General features: G+C 37.5%; 1 protein-coding gene across 1 annotated transcript in view; it reads left to right on the top strand.

Moving 5' to 3' along the window:
* Nucleotides 1-14,560, top strand: part of LOC101480854 (receptor-type tyrosine-protein phosphatase beta) — a 52,782-nt gene extending 38,222 nt beyond the window's left edge. Inside the window, exons 27-49 of the mRNA XM_076887061.1 lie at nt 306-566; nt 1,235-1,492; nt 1,824-2,096; nt 2,364-2,633; nt 2,733-2,996; nt 3,499-3,759; nt 3,890-4,144; nt 4,528-4,794; nt 5,019-5,279; nt 5,368-5,619; nt 6,123-6,392; nt 6,497-6,760; nt 7,010-7,267; nt 7,649-7,736; nt 7,837-7,881; nt 7,988-8,174; nt 8,571-8,661; nt 8,936-9,012; nt 9,215-9,349; nt 10,999-11,115; nt 12,534-12,694; nt 12,814-12,949; nt 13,042-14,560. Coding sequence (XP_076743176.1) covers nt 306-566; nt 1,235-1,492; nt 1,824-2,096; nt 2,364-2,633; nt 2,733-2,996; nt 3,499-3,759; nt 3,890-4,144; nt 4,528-4,794; nt 5,019-5,279; nt 5,368-5,619; nt 6,123-6,392; nt 6,497-6,760; nt 7,010-7,267; nt 7,649-7,736; nt 7,837-7,881; nt 7,988-8,174; nt 8,571-8,661; nt 8,936-9,012; nt 9,215-9,349; nt 10,999-11,115; nt 12,534-12,694; nt 12,814-12,949; nt 13,042-13,194 — 4,604 coding nt within the window. The 3' untranslated portion in view covers nt 13,195-14,560. The remainder of the gene's footprint in view (nt 1-305; nt 567-1,234; nt 1,493-1,823; nt 2,097-2,363; nt 2,634-2,732; nt 2,997-3,498; nt 3,760-3,889; nt 4,145-4,527; nt 4,795-5,018; nt 5,280-5,367; nt 5,620-6,122; nt 6,393-6,496; nt 6,761-7,009; nt 7,268-7,648; nt 7,737-7,836; nt 7,882-7,987; nt 8,175-8,570; nt 8,662-8,935; nt 9,013-9,214; nt 9,350-10,998; nt 11,116-12,533; nt 12,695-12,813; nt 12,950-13,041) is intronic.
* The last annotated feature ends 767 nt before the right edge of the window (nt 14,561-15,327 follow it).

Genomic DNA, 15,327 nt, shown 5'->3' with positions numbered 1-15,327 from the left:
TTTTTTATCTTGTAGTTTATTATTTGTCAGCTTTTTAGTATAGTTTTTTTTTCTAGTGAAGCAGTTACTTCAAAAATTAATGAAATCCTTTTTACAGGAAGACTTCAAATCTAAAAGCACTTTTTATCCATGAGTGACAAGTTTGTTTGTTTTTTACCAAATTAAGTTTTTGATTTATTCACATATCCACTCAGGTTCTCCTTAATTCAGTTCTCTTGGTTCTTACCTGTTGCAGTCACTGCTTATTGCTCTTGTTCTAACTGTTGTTTTGTTTTCTTGTTCCTCCTCATGTACTCTCCACTCAGAGCCTGAAGTAGTCACGAGTCTCTCTGCTGTTAACGTCACAACATCGTCAATTTTTGTGAGCTGGACTAAACCAGTGGGAAACAGCTCCTTCTTTAAAGTACAGTGGACAGTTGGAGGAACAAGTGCCTCAATAAATGTCAATGAGACATTTTATAATATTATTAACCTGACTGCTGGTGTCCAGTATGAAATAACTGTCACTGCAGTGGCTGGTGATGGTTCTACTAAAGGACAGAGTGCTACTGTCACCAACTACACAAGTAAGCGAGAATTTACATGTTTTCATACTGTGAATTAGTGACTGTCTGCTGAGGATATCTGGTAAAATAAGGAGTCTTCTATCATCATAAGATAAGTTCAATTGAAAGGAAAGTAGAAGAAGAAATCCAGATGTAGAAGAAGAAGCCCTTTGAAGTGAGAAGGTTGGATCTCTCACCGATGTGTCCTCATATAACAGCTGTAGTTGTGCTCACTCTGTGTTTGAGTAACAGCTCCAATACTCGTTATAGTTTTATCTTTAATAGGGTGATATTTTAAAACTTCTGTATTGACATTTTTTGCAATATAGGCTAGAAAAAAATAAAAAAGACTGAATAATACAGAGGATGAGATTGTACAAGTGCTGATCTTTAGTCAGATTGTCTTTACCTAATTTTTATTACTTAAATGAAGGTGAAGCTTAAACTGCAAAGTCAAGTAGCCGCTTGTGTCGTTACTTTTAAACTCCCCTAAACAATGAAACAACTAAAATCAATCAACTTCTTCTTTAAATGTTAATATAAACCTACTCAAATTAAAGCTCCACACTTTATGCCTTATCCATAATTTCGAGTAGTGAAGGAAATTGAAATATATTTACAGTATAGCTGTCCAAACGTTTGGATATTTGTTGTGTTATTAAAATGCCATGTACATCTTTATTCTACAGGGCCTGAAAAGCCTGGGAACATTAGTGTTACAGAAGGAACCAACACCTTAAGCATCAGCTGGATTTTGCCTCGAGGAAACATTAGTTATTATCAGGTCAAAATATCCAATGAAAACTTAGTGTTTACAAATTCCAGTCAAACAATGGCCACAACAACCAGTTTTACCTATTTAAAACCCGGGAGACTCTATAATATCACAGTGACTGCTTTTGCTGGAAACTTCTGGAATACATCTGACCAGGTGTCATTTGCCACTGGTAAGCCCAACAACCTAATATCTTTTCTTCATCACCATGTTTTTTAAGACCCTGAGAACAACTGTGGATACCATTAGAATGCTTCTAACATAATTTGCTATTTTTCAAATGCGTTATGCAGAAACACCTAAACAGTTAAAAACAACAACTACAAAAAACCATCACATTGAAATTATTTGATCCCTTTTGTAACTGTGTCTGTAGATAAAGGTTGGCACCCTATAGGAGTATACTTCATTTATTACATTTTTAGTGGACTAAACTGTTTTGTACTTCTTTAAATGAGCAAAATGACTTAAGATGTCAACTTGGTGTTATTTGTACCCTTTAGTTCCCAAACCTCCTGGGTCCATCATCTTTAGTAGCCGGAGCAACTCCTCACTCCAGCTGCAGTGGGCAACACCTGATGAAATGATTGGAGCTCCAGACATCATATACAGTATCACCTATCAGGCTGTGGGTGGTCTCAGTCAAAACACAACTTCCACTCAAAATAACACTTTGCTTTCACTCCTTGACTCTGGAACCAATTACACTGTAACAGTAAAAACTACTGGACCTGGAAATTTAAGCAGCACAGTTGTTCAGAATTCTTCTTTTACCTGTAAGTACAACAAAAAAACAAACAAACCCCAAAGCCATCAGACTGTCTGTTTTTAATGCGTGGTTTTACTGGCTAGCACCTAGGAACACTTCATATTAATCAACATATAATATGAGTGTTAGTGTTGGACAGTTTATTGTTTAGATATAGAGAGGAAATATGGTGTGAAGAGTTTGGTATGACATGTAATATGGATCTTTGATGTAATAAGTGCAAATCATTTAACTTCGGTTGTTTAACATTGTTTTCCAATTTGTCTTTTTTTAGTGCCAAACCCAGTGAGGAATCTAATAGTCAGCCTTGAATCTACTACTTCACTAAATGTGAACTGGTCAAATCCACTGGGGGTCAAATCGTATTACATATACTTAGTTGACACTTACAATGACACAGGAGGACTTATTTACTCAACAAACATCACCAATAACAGCATTTCTGTACCGAATCTAAACCCAGGAACTAACTACAGTGTCACAGTCAGAACAAAAGCTGCAGAAGGAAGTGAATCTACGGTGGAGAAGGGATTCAGTTACACAAGTAAGAACTAAGATATAAACTCAGTCAAACTGTTGAAGTATCAGTGCTGTTTGGTCTGTGTTTTGTCACTTGAATACTTCAAACTGAAAATTTCTACAGTGCCCAAACCTGTGACCAACATCACAGTAGAGAGTGTGACCACGACCTCCATCAAGCTAACGTGGTCCAGACAAAATGATTACAAGCCTTCCTACTCCTACCTGGTCATAGCGAGACAGAGTGGCAGCGAGATAAAGAATGATTCGACAAAGAATGAGACGTACACCTTCTATAATCTGACCTCGGGAGAGCTGTACACATTTTCTGTGTTCACAGTTATAGCAGGGGTCAAATCCACAGAGGAAAATACACAGAGTTACACAAGTATGTCTTAAAAATCTCTGAAATGTGCTTCAAAGTCAAGTCTTCCTAATCCATCTTGCAATTTATAGTGATCCCCAACAGACTGTCAGAGCTTGGTTATATGTGATATTGTATTATTTATATGTATAGCATTTTTTTTTCTTAAAGGGGAACTGATAAGAGAAAAGAGTTCCAGGCACCGCAGGCAGATATAAAAGCTTCAGTAAAGCTGAAGCCTACAATTTTCATAAAAAGTTTTCCTCCCTGTTTGACAATTAGTAGCTGTTAGCTCGATACCTTTGCTCTTTAGTTTCTATCCTTTCTGTGAAAGGTCTCAACCCCGAGCCAAAATATAACATTATCAGGGTTTTAGTGATGGTATATAAACTTCTAAAAGTAAATCTTTAAACATGTTTTTGGTCAGAAAACAAGTAATTTGGTCGACATTTTCTTTGTGTTACTACTCAGCCCCTATTAGTCCAATATTAATGTTCATTTAATTTGAATCTTCTTTTTTATCCAGTGCCTGAAGCAGTCTCAAACATTACAGCCGTAGGAACCACAACTAGCCTTTCAGTGAGCTGGACACTGGTGACAGGGAAGGTCTCCAGTTACAGTGTTGTGCTAAATAGTGCTGGACAGTTAGTGAACAGCACGGATGTAAACAATCAAACTACAAACATAGTCTTTGTGGACTTGACACCAGGAGTAATTTACTGTGTCCAGTTGATCACCAAAAGTGGACCTTTTCAGAGTAACAGTTCACCTGTCTGCGACGCAACTTGTGAGTTTCATTGACAAGCTGACTTCTACCTCAAATTGTATATTCAGCATTTTTTATCAACACCTATTTTAAAAATACATGTATTGTTTGAATTAATCAATCAAATAATCAAATCCTTCTCCTTCTTCAGTTCCCAACCCTCCTGGCTCCATCACAGTGCAATCTCAGACTGTTAATTCCATCAACTTCACCTGGGCCCTCCCACAGAACATGAACCACAATCAATACAACTTTAGTGTCACCACCACTAACAACACCTTTGTGACAAAAGACAACTGGTTCCTGCTGGGAAACCTCCCATCTGGAAGCCCCTACAATATCTCTGTTGTTACTGTGGGTGTGATGGGATATAAAAGTACATCAGTGACAACAGTAAACTATACCAGTGAGTAGACATACAGCTGATGAGATTGTGATTGTTATGGTGGATTTTCCTGATTTTTTTGTTATTTTATTTTTATTGAGTTTATCCTTTTTCTTTCACTCTGACAGAGTTTATTTTGACTGGTACACTTTGTATTTGTTTTTGTTTGTTTGTTTTTATTTGGTTTGTTTACTTTTTTGGGATGTAGACAACAAAATGTCATTCAGACAGATTTTAAAATGTTTGGAATCAATTGTCTGTGTACGACATGCATAGATGTAATGCAAGTGTCCTTTTTCTAAAATAGTAATATTGTTAATACTATTTATTGTATTTCTTTTTCCTCTGAGTGTGAGGAACATGTAGCAGCAATCACAGGTTTTTCATCTGTCTCATTTTCTCAGGACCATTTCCTGTATCCAATCTGACTCAGACAGAAATAACTACAAATGCAGTGACCTTGGTGTGGACACAGCAGGAGAGCAAATTAAGCTACTCTTACTGGGTGCAGGTCACCAACGAGTCCAATGTTACTGTAAACAAATTAAATGTGAACATAACAAATGCAACAATCAGAAATCTTCGTTCTGGGAGCAACTTCAACTTCACTGTCACTACACTGACAGCAGATGGCACTCAGGCAGATCCTGTGACAGTGTCTTACTTCACACGTATGTACAGTATATGTTGTCAGAATTTCTGCTTCTCCTGGAAATCCACGATACTAAACTCAAACTAAATCAGCAAAAACAACCAAAGTCAGCAACCATCAAAAGCTGAGCTTGGGTAGTTTATCATTATTCCAGTGAAAGAGAGCTGTTATAAGAAAAGTGCTGTTCATGTGCCTATAATACTGCTGTTGTTATTATAATAATAATTCCTCCTGTGTTTGTAGGGCCATACGGTATTACTGAGTTGGAGGCTGAAACCATAAACACAACTGCTATAAATCTGAACTGGACGAAGCCAGCTGAGTACAGGGCTGACTATAAATATCGAGTTGCTACATCAGGCTGTGCCTACAAAAACAACACCCTGGGACAAGAAACCATACAGATCTCAGGCCTCGACCCTGGGACCAACTGTACCTTCTGTGTTTCTGTCATGGCAGCAAATGGCATTGAAGGACAAACAGTCTGCACTTCTCAGTACACGAGTACGACTCAGCTGCCCTTTCTAGTTTTCTTTGTCAGACTATCATTGTTGACATGTTTTAATCCTTTGTTCTCTCATCACATCAACAGAGCCCGAGACAGTACAGCCCACTATCTCAGGTCATTCGAATAGTTCCATCACAGTGACATGGATGAAACCTAAAGGAAACGTGGAGCGTTACAGTCTTTACCTAACACCTAATACAACTATTCAATCCCTGAACTCTTTGAATACATCCTATCAGTTTGAAAACCTGTCAGCTGGACGGGCGTACAGTGTCATGTTAACCACAATAAGTGGACCCTTCAATGCGTCATCTGAACTTGTTACTAACGCCACTCGTGAGTAATAAGTGTCTTCAATTTTGAGTGTAGTCACATTTATGTTAATATGTATGTATGTTTTTATTTACTTCAGCAGGTTTTGAGAATTTAGCTGTTACTGATAAAGTTTAATTTGACACTGTGGGCGATCGTGGCTCAAGAGTTGGGAGTTCGCCTTGTAATCGGAAGGTTGCCGGTTCGAGCCCCGACTTGGACAGTCTCGGTCGTTGTGTCCTTGGGCAAGACACTTCACCCGTTGCCTACTGGTGGTGGTCAGAGGGCCCGGTGGCGCCAGTGTCCAGCAGCCTCGCCTCTGTCAGTGCGCCCCAGGGTGGCTGTGGCTACAATGTAGCTGCCATCACCAGTGTGTGAATGGGTGGATGACTGGATATGTAAAGCGCTTTGGGGGCTATATAAATACAGGCCATTTACCATTTACTACACTAAACAACTGTAAAACAAAATTAATTAAAACAGTGAGTACTTACATAAGATAACATGTTGCATCCCCCTTCCTCCAGTCCCTAACCCTCCTGGGACGATTGAGATCCTGAATAAAACAACGAGCTCCATTGAAACTCAATGGACAGAGGCGCCTCTGATGACCGGTGCTAATTTCTACTACAGGCTGACTTACACGTCATCCCAGCAATCCAACAATACAAATACCACAAACACCAGAATGAACATCTCTTCCCTGTCTTCTGGGACTTCCTACAACATTTCTGTGAAAACTGTGGGAGAATTGGAATTCCAGAGTGAGATGGTTTATGTCTACATGGTCACAACAAGTAAGGCTTTCATTTCTGTAAAGAAGTATTGGAGAAGTTTGGGCAGTCTCCTCTTTCATTATTACTGTATGAATTAACTTTAATATCTCTCTAATGTCTGACAGGACCACTGGCAGTGCAGGAGCTCACGGCCACTCCAGGAGAGACACACATCACAGTCAACTGGACCAATCCACCTGACTACAAGAACAGCTATAAATACTTTTTGTCCTGGAATCAAACTAATTCCCAAATGCAGAACTGCACAGTTACACAAACTATGTATAATATCACTAACCTGGAACCTGGTCAGTGCTACAGTATTTATGTCACCACAGAGACCTCTGATGAAACACGGGGTGCACCAGTAATGATCACCAAATGCACAAGTACGGACACTAAGTAATAATTCTGCAAAATTTTGTCACCTATCTTTTACATGTGAAAAATGTAATTTTGATGATTCCACTGTCACCAAAAGATAACTGAACAATCTGTTTTTGACAAATAAAACTTTGTCAAAAACAGATTTTGTATTTTCTTTAGATATTTGATAGAAATATTATACTTTAATAGAACTGACAGATTTGTTCATTAGAGGTGTTCTGTTTTTTCCTTATTTCTGTTTCATGCTACAGATGCAAGCCCAGTGACAATCTTAGGCTGTCAAGGTCCAAACGACAATACTGCACAAATCATCTTGTCATGTACCACACCCCATGGCCAACACACTGGCTTCCAGATGATTGTAAATGGAAACAACATCAGTGCAACTGCATCTTGCAATTATACCATTTCTGGCCTTAACCACAATACTATATATAATGTGACTGTGATAACTCTAAGCCATGGAAATCCCAGCATCCCTGTGTATCGCGAGTGCTCAACAGGCATACGTAAGGCTTTGTGTAATAATATTAGTGTTCTAATGTACTTAAAAACTAGAGTTAGAGATACATAGAGAAGCCTTTTATAGAAAATACCAGTTCCTAATAAAATCCTTTTTCCTTAATGGTGCTCAAAAACATCTATGCATTCATTTGTCTGTGACTGCTTTTATTGGTTGAGCTGTAGTTGATAGTACACTTTTATTTATTTTTTTTAATCAAAGAGCTGCCCATGCCAGTAAATTCTGCTAGCTTGGCGCAATCGAATGGTGTCACACACAATAGTTTCATACTACAGATTGATCCAAGGATGTTTAACGACTCTAATTTTACGAATGCCTAATGAAATCTTTCTTCATTTCTCTGTTACATTTTTTCCAAATATTGTAGCTATCACTACTATTGCTGTTGGTGTATCAGTAGCAGTTTTTCTCATTCTCTTCAGTGTCCTCATCGCCTTTATTATCTACTGGAAAAGGTTTGCCACTATCACCAGTGATAAAAACATGTTCATTAAATATCCGTGTATATGAATAAATTCTATATTTACAGTTTATATACTTTATCTACTCCTGTAGGCTAGCCAAAAAAGAATCACCAGACATCCAGATTGAATCTTTAAGGTAAAATTTGTATTTTTATCATTTTGTTGTACTGTATGTATGATATACTCCTCTAATTGCTACTTATTCTTCTTTTTTGCATTTTTTATAGAGCCAAAGTGTAAGTACAACATTTTTTAACTCTCAAAGCTTCAGCATATCTTCCAAATATTAATTCTTTCCTGAAAGCACCTTATCACTCTTGCCTAAACTTTGGTTTGAGCAGAAGTGTGGCCGTGAGTGTGGAGGACTTTGAGGCTTATTACAAGAAGCAGAGAGCAGACTCCAACTGTGGCTTTGCAGAAGAATTTGAGGTAAATCCCCAAAACTGAATATATTAACTGACTCTTGATTTGTAAATATACTTATTCATAGTAGAACATTTTTATTTTTATTTCTTATTTTAACAATTTGTGTTCTAGACACACTCACCAGTGTCAATGTCAGTATAACAGCAATAAATCATTCCTGGTACAGCTTTACAGTATTACTTACAGTGCTCCAAAAGCTTTTTGCTGCCTGAAAAGAGACATCTTGGAGAGGTGCAACTGAAACAAAATCAAATGTAATTACTGTTACCAGAATGAGCCAAAATAATACTGAAATGTAATGCAAAGGGCAAAAAAAAGAAAAACTACCCGGAAAAAGTTTCATTTGCTTCTCTGGTACTCCACATGTAGCCACCAACTTTTTTTCTCTGTATTTTAAAGGACCTGAAGGTTGTTGGCACAGCTCAGTCAAAGTTACATGCACTGAATGTGGAGAACAAGCCTAAGAATCGCTACAACAATGTGCTTCCATGTGAGTCACTTTAACAAATCCATCTCTGCTGCTTTGACCATAACACCCTCACTCTTTAAACAATATCATTGCCTGCCTTACAGCATCTGCTACCATTTTAGTTTGTGCCTTGAACCAAACAATAGCATGCATCTATTAATGCATAACAGTGTAGGAAAATAATTTCTAATACTTTTTTTTTTAACAATAATAATTTTTAATTCCTTTCATGCTCATTACATTTCCCTTTAATTTCATCTCTTACATTTCATTTACCCTCTTGTTCACCTCCTAGATGACTCTTCTAGGGTGAAACTTTCCATTCTCCATGGAAGTCCGTCTGATGATTACATCAATGCTAACTACATGCCGGTGCGTACTGACACTTTTTGAGGCAGCTCTCTGCCACAGTCATTGCAGCATCAGCAAGCATCCTACTGAGCAATATAACTTTGCTTCTTGACATTGCCATTTGTTAAACGTTTCTGCCTTCATGTAAACTCTGCTTTGAAAAACGTCTCAGAAAAATCCAACTTGCTGTTTCATGTGGTTGAGCTCACATTTTATTTGGCAGGGTTACAACTCGAGGAAGGAGTTTATTGCAGCTCAAGGTCCTTTACCCACCACGGTCAACGATTTCTGGAGGATGATCTGGGAGAAGAATGTGCAGACTCTGGTCATGCTGACACGCTGTAATGAACAGGGACGAGTGAGTATTAACAAAAACACCACAACTAGCAGGACAAGCATGTTTACAGTAGGGATGGACTGATCTGATATTACGTGTCTGAATCGGTCCAATACTGACCTAAATTACTGTATCGAATATTGGAGAGAAATAAAAAATGTAATCCGATCCCTTAAATCTCACAAAACTTGCGACGTGGCATAACTCAGCTCATAACCGTAGCACGTTGGAGCACGTGATAGAGCGGCTGTGGCGTGCGAGACCTGTTGGTGATCTGGTTGAGCATTTGGAGCCTCGCATGGAACCCGGCATTTCATCTCCGTGGAAGTTATCCCAGAGAGAAGTAGAGCAAGTGTTTAAGTTCATCTCTGAATGTTAGTAAATGTTAAAGCATTCCCATGTTAAGCTTATCAACCGATATACATATATGGAGCGACTGCCTCTTTCTCCCCCTTCCTCTCCTGCTGCTACTTCAATCATCTGATCTTGGTGGATGTAAGCTGTAATTTAATGGCAGGTTTACATAACCCCACTCTATACACCTGTATGATATCAGTGTGACCACAGTAATCCCACCCACTTGCTGCCCAAACTTTTTGTTTGCAATGGACAGCTAATCAGAAGAAAGTTGTCATAAAGGGAACGTGACCACGAAGGGACACCGTTTAAGACATGGGTAGTATCAACACCAGGTGTCAGATAAACGAGGGTTATTTTGATCATTCAGAATGAGTCTAATAGAGGCCAAGAATGAAACAATACAGCTGAGGAAAAAGTTAGAATCCCTGTGATCTATTCATATGTTTCCATCTATACCAGGGGTCGGCAACCTTTTTGATGATGAGTGCCGTCTAAAATGTCCTCAGAAGTCAATGTGCCATATGATTGCATTGGCAATAAATTTAATAACGCTCTATACAGTCATGTGATGTTCCCCTGTAGCTCTAGTAGGGCTGTGCGATATGACCAAAATCTCATATCCCGATATAATACATCTATCGTCCCGACTACGATATAAATCACAAAATTTTAACATTTTCTGTAAATTCTGTGAATCTCGGGCGACTTGCGTGAAGTGTTTACAGCTGGACGTCGTGTACCTGGAGTCGAGTGTTTTAACAGATGCATAAACGACACATTTTTAGTCATAAGTTGTAATGGCTGCCGTTTTCTTTGTGAGTATTTATTACACGGCGTGCTGTGGTGAAAAGCCTGTTTTAAGGTTTATTTTTGAGCTTCTGACAGCTCTTTTTAGCTTCTCATCCGTAAACACTCTGCAAACTATTTCATGTGATTCAGTTTATTTTGAAAAGTCTCAACAGGATCTTGAGCTTTCTTGTGAAAGGTTTGTATGGGAAATAAACAAGCTGACACGCATGGTTTTACCGTCGTTGTTGCTACGACAACGCGTAAAAACATGCTCTTTTCCGTCTGTAGTGTGGTTATATTAAATATAAGAGAAAGAGAGAACTTTAAGAAATTAATATAGCCACTGCAGTGACACAAAACGTTGAAAAAATATTGCCTTAAACTTTTTATTTTGCGACACCACGAAATAAATGATAGCGTAAAATGAAACGATAGATGTTTTTACAGTGTTTTTTTTTATGTAAATGTTATTTTTACAATGTTTGCAGGTTTTTTTTTAAGCTAAAACATTTCCTTTCCAGGTAAAATGTGAGCAGTATTGGAGTTCTGGTACCAAGCGGTGTGACAACATCATTGTAAAAGCAACCTCTGAAATAACACTTGAGGACTGGACCCTCAGGGACTTTGACATTAAAAATGTGAGTGGTTTTCACATTGGTTTCAATATTGTTTTGTCTATATAGTGTCAGTGCTAAAGATAAATATACTACAATAATAGAAGAAAGCCCAACAATTACACGACCCCCTATCACCAAGCATTTGGTAACAATGGGAAGGAAGCATACTTCATACAGCATATATCCATATTTGTAAATTATTTTTGTAATAAATATTTATCATTTTTCAGAAGTATTTTTAGGAAAGGGAGAAACCTTTAGATTGGAAAACCCTATGGTCCCTGAATATTTAACATGGTTTACAGTAGGCGTCCTGCAACCAAAATAGACTACCTATTAAACTTTCCAATGTCTTAACAAATCTATGGTAATAACAAGGTCAGTGTTGACTGAAGTTCTCTCTGTTTACATCTATATAACTAATACTTTGTATCTTTGATTGTTGTAAAAAGGCACTTTTGCTTTTGCTTTAAAACATAAATCCTTGCAACACATTTTTGTCATGTTGTCCAGTTACCGTTTGAGGTATGTGGTAGTGATGTATCAGTCGAGTATGAATCGGGTCTTAGAGCCGGCTCTTTGAAGTGAACGATGGGAGCCGGCTCCTTATCGCGAGCCGTGTTATTTATTTATTCATTTTTTTCCTTTCTCTTACCCTCCCTCTCTCTTACCGAGCCCTGCGAGGGACATGGGAGAAAAAAAATTAAGATGAACTCGCAAAACTTCAAACTGGTGCAAGAACGTGTCCGAAAACGTCGGAGCACTTTTGTCAATATGTGATGTCTTGATAAACCGAGCAGATATTTGAAGTTTACACAGCTACGTTCTTGCCTTATCTTAAGTTTATTTTGTGAGCCAGAAAGTAATATTAAAACTAAGTAGCTATCGCCATAGTTGGAAACTGGAATTGGCCCGGCCTATCCCATAATTCATAGCGCGGCCCAGCCAATTCCAGTTTCCAGCAATTGCGGCATCTTCTATATTTTATTGTGTTGTGGTTTGAAGTGTTTTGTGTTTTTTCACTTTAAATTTGTTGAAACAGAAAAAGCTGAACATTTAAATAGTTAAAAGTTGAATTGTAAATAGTTGTTTTTTGTAATATGTTTATATGTTTTAAAATTTATTTTTTACATTTTATGTGAAGTGAATAAATAAAAGCATATTTATATAATAAACATGTATAAATAAAAAAACCCGCTATTTTTTACATTAGTAATTCATTTTGTGCATAACTTTATATTGTTATTGATAATAAATTAATTAAAGCAACAAAACAACCTAAAGAGCCGCTTGGGAGCCGAAAGAGCCAGCTGTTTATAGTAGGCCGAGCTGAAAGAGCCAGTTCTCTAAAAAGAGCTGGAATTCTCATCACTAGTATGTGTTATTGTGTCTTGAGGATCTTCAGCTGTTTTGAGGTGCTTCGCTGTTTTGTCCTTCAGGTGAAAACAGCAGAAACCCGAGCAGTTCGTCACTTCCACTTCACAGCATGGCCAGATCACGGGGTACCAGAAACCACAGAGCTCCTCATCAGCTTCAGACATTTAGTCAGAGAGCACATGAACCAGTACTCAAAACACTCGCCCACAGTGGTCCACTGCAGGTTTGACAGAGCACACATGCAAATACACTCACAACTTTGTATTTATCCAGTGTGACCTGTTTTCAAAAATATATATATATATATTTATATATCTGTGTTTCTATGTTCTTTATGATTAGTGCTGGTGTGGGGCGCACAGGTACCTTTATAGCCATAGACAGACTGATTTTCCAGATTGAAAGAGAAAATACAGTGGATGTGTTCGGCATTGTTCATGATCTGCGCATGCACCGACCGCTTATGGTGCAGACAGAGGTAGGAATGTTCACATTCACTGTAGTGTGTTGTTTGACGTGATGAGTAATATGCCATATCTCAATGAACTTTTGCATTTGACATATGTGCAGGACCAGTATGTGTTCTTAAACCAGTGTGCTTTGGACATCATCCGGTCGAGAACGGGGACCAATGTGGATCTAATCTACCAAAACACCGCGGCAATCTATGAAAATATAGGCCCAAAAAAGGGGGCTCCCAAAAACGGATACCACAACTCATAGGCCCAGAAGTCCATCAGTTCTTCCATCTCTCTTCACTTTTAGAAAGAAACTGAGCAAATATCTGTGAAGGAGAGGCTGTGAGCACATTTTCCTGGATTTATTTTTATACCTTTTAGGCTTTTGATAACAGTCATCTAGCTTCCTGGATTCAAACTCAGATTATTTGATATTTATTTGTTACGATTTATGAATGTTGACAGTGGACGAAACTGTACGTAGAGCTGCAATAATGGATTATGTGTCTTGGACACTTTGCTATAATTGTATATTTTTGTATTGCTCAGATGTTTTATAAATGCTTCTTAATACTGTATGACTCACTGATAATTAGATCTTTTTGCTCAGGTAGTGTGATGGATGCTGTACAGGTATTTTTGATCAGGAAAAACTTATAATAACCTTTGCCTTGTATAAAACAAATGCTGTTATGAAGACAGTGTGCCTTTTAAAGAGTTTTTTCCACCAGTTCACCAATAGATGGCACTCTTATGTCTTCAAATGGAAAAGACAGACATCTGAAATTCAGCTGTCTGTTTGTGCATATTTTAAGCCAACATGAACTCTGCAATGTGTTTAAATGAAGGAGCCTTTTGCACATGTATGCACTGTATTGTGAATAATGCACTGGATGCATTTGTCTTCTACACTGTCTACTATGGAGATGTTTTTTTCAGTAGCATTAATATTTTGGCCAGTGCTTTGTAGACTGTTCGGATTATTTCTTTATACATACAATACTTTTATTACAATTTTATTTTTGCAATTTTACTTGCCTCAATAAAAAGCTCAGGAACTCAATTAAACTAAACATGTTCCTAGCATCTATGGTGTTTGTACTTTGACGAACTTAGTCCATTTTTTTCCTTATTTTCTACGTTGTGCATTCCTCACGGAAACTGTAATGTTATGTCACTTCCTGCTACATATCCGATCCTTGTATGGAAATACTGTGATGTTAAAATGGCCAGAGAAGTGCAGGCTTAAAGGACAGGATTTTCCATGAGGCAGATACTTTACTTTTTTAAAGATAATTTAGTAAAAGAGTACGCCTGTAGATATTTTTTAAAACGTATTTTTATTTTATCATAGTGTATTTAAAGCTATTTTAAGCATTTGGGTTTTAAATGAAAAATATGTATAATAATTACTAAGGTTTTAGGATATTTTATATGATGCTTGATGGTACAATGTGAAAATATATATAGAAAAAGGCAAGGATTCAAATTTTGTATACATTTTAACCTGTCATATGAAATGGGATTATATATATTATAAATTCTGGAAAATAGGGGCGTAATACTCCTCTTATTGTTTAAATCCCTCAGCTTCAATATGATTAAAGATTCATATGCTTGCTTTAATGTTACCTCTGGACAATTGTGAGTTTGGATCTATTTACAAAGCTCATCACTCAGAAAATAAACAAACTGCACACTGTGTCACAGCTACTGCAGCATGTCTGATAAACTCATTATGTATATAGTTTCCAAATTGTTTGAGTCAAATGGAAGGATCAAAAGGACCAACACAATACATGACTGCATGCTACAGAGCAGGATTGAGGTGTTACACCTTTGAATTATTCAATTTGAGGTTGCAGGTAGATAAGTGCACCCTCAACGGATGAATAAATAATACCATGTCTGTTTCTTACTTTGTAAGGAAAAAGCTTTTCACAAGGAGACTTTGACAGTTTTACAGCTCAGCACATCAGGCCTTCTGTTGCAAGACTTTGTACAGTAGTGAGGTGGTTTAAAAGACCACTTTTTGTACACAGCATTGTTTTTCTACAAATGTAAGATTTTTTCAGCATGTCAGCTTAAATAGGCCTGCAGTTTCTCAGGCTTCTACTTTTTTCTCCCCCACTTCCCGACATAATTTCTGTCTCATGCCTCTCAGGTCCATAAGTTCGATGTTTAAAAAGTAGATCTGGCATTTGAATGCCCCATTTTGAACATAAATCCTGACCTGCAATTGGAAAATTAAAATAGAACAAAAGATAACTGGGTGATCCAAATTTAATAATAAAAGACCTCAAATGCTTATATGCCACAAATCCACCATAATGGATTACACTAGGATGTTTTTTCTAACCTTCTCTGAAATTGAATATAAAACAACAGTAAAGAGAAA

Source organism: Maylandia zebra, linkage group LG7 (genome assembly GCF_041146795.1).
Source record: "Maylandia zebra isolate NMK-2024a linkage group LG7, Mzebra_GT3a, whole genome shotgun sequence".
NCBI classification, from domain to species: domain Eukaryota; kingdom Metazoa; phylum Chordata; class Actinopteri; order Cichliformes; family Cichlidae; genus Maylandia; species Maylandia zebra.
The sequence above is the reverse complement of the archived record's forward strand: the minus strand, read 5'-3'. Positions and strand labels throughout refer to the sequence as shown.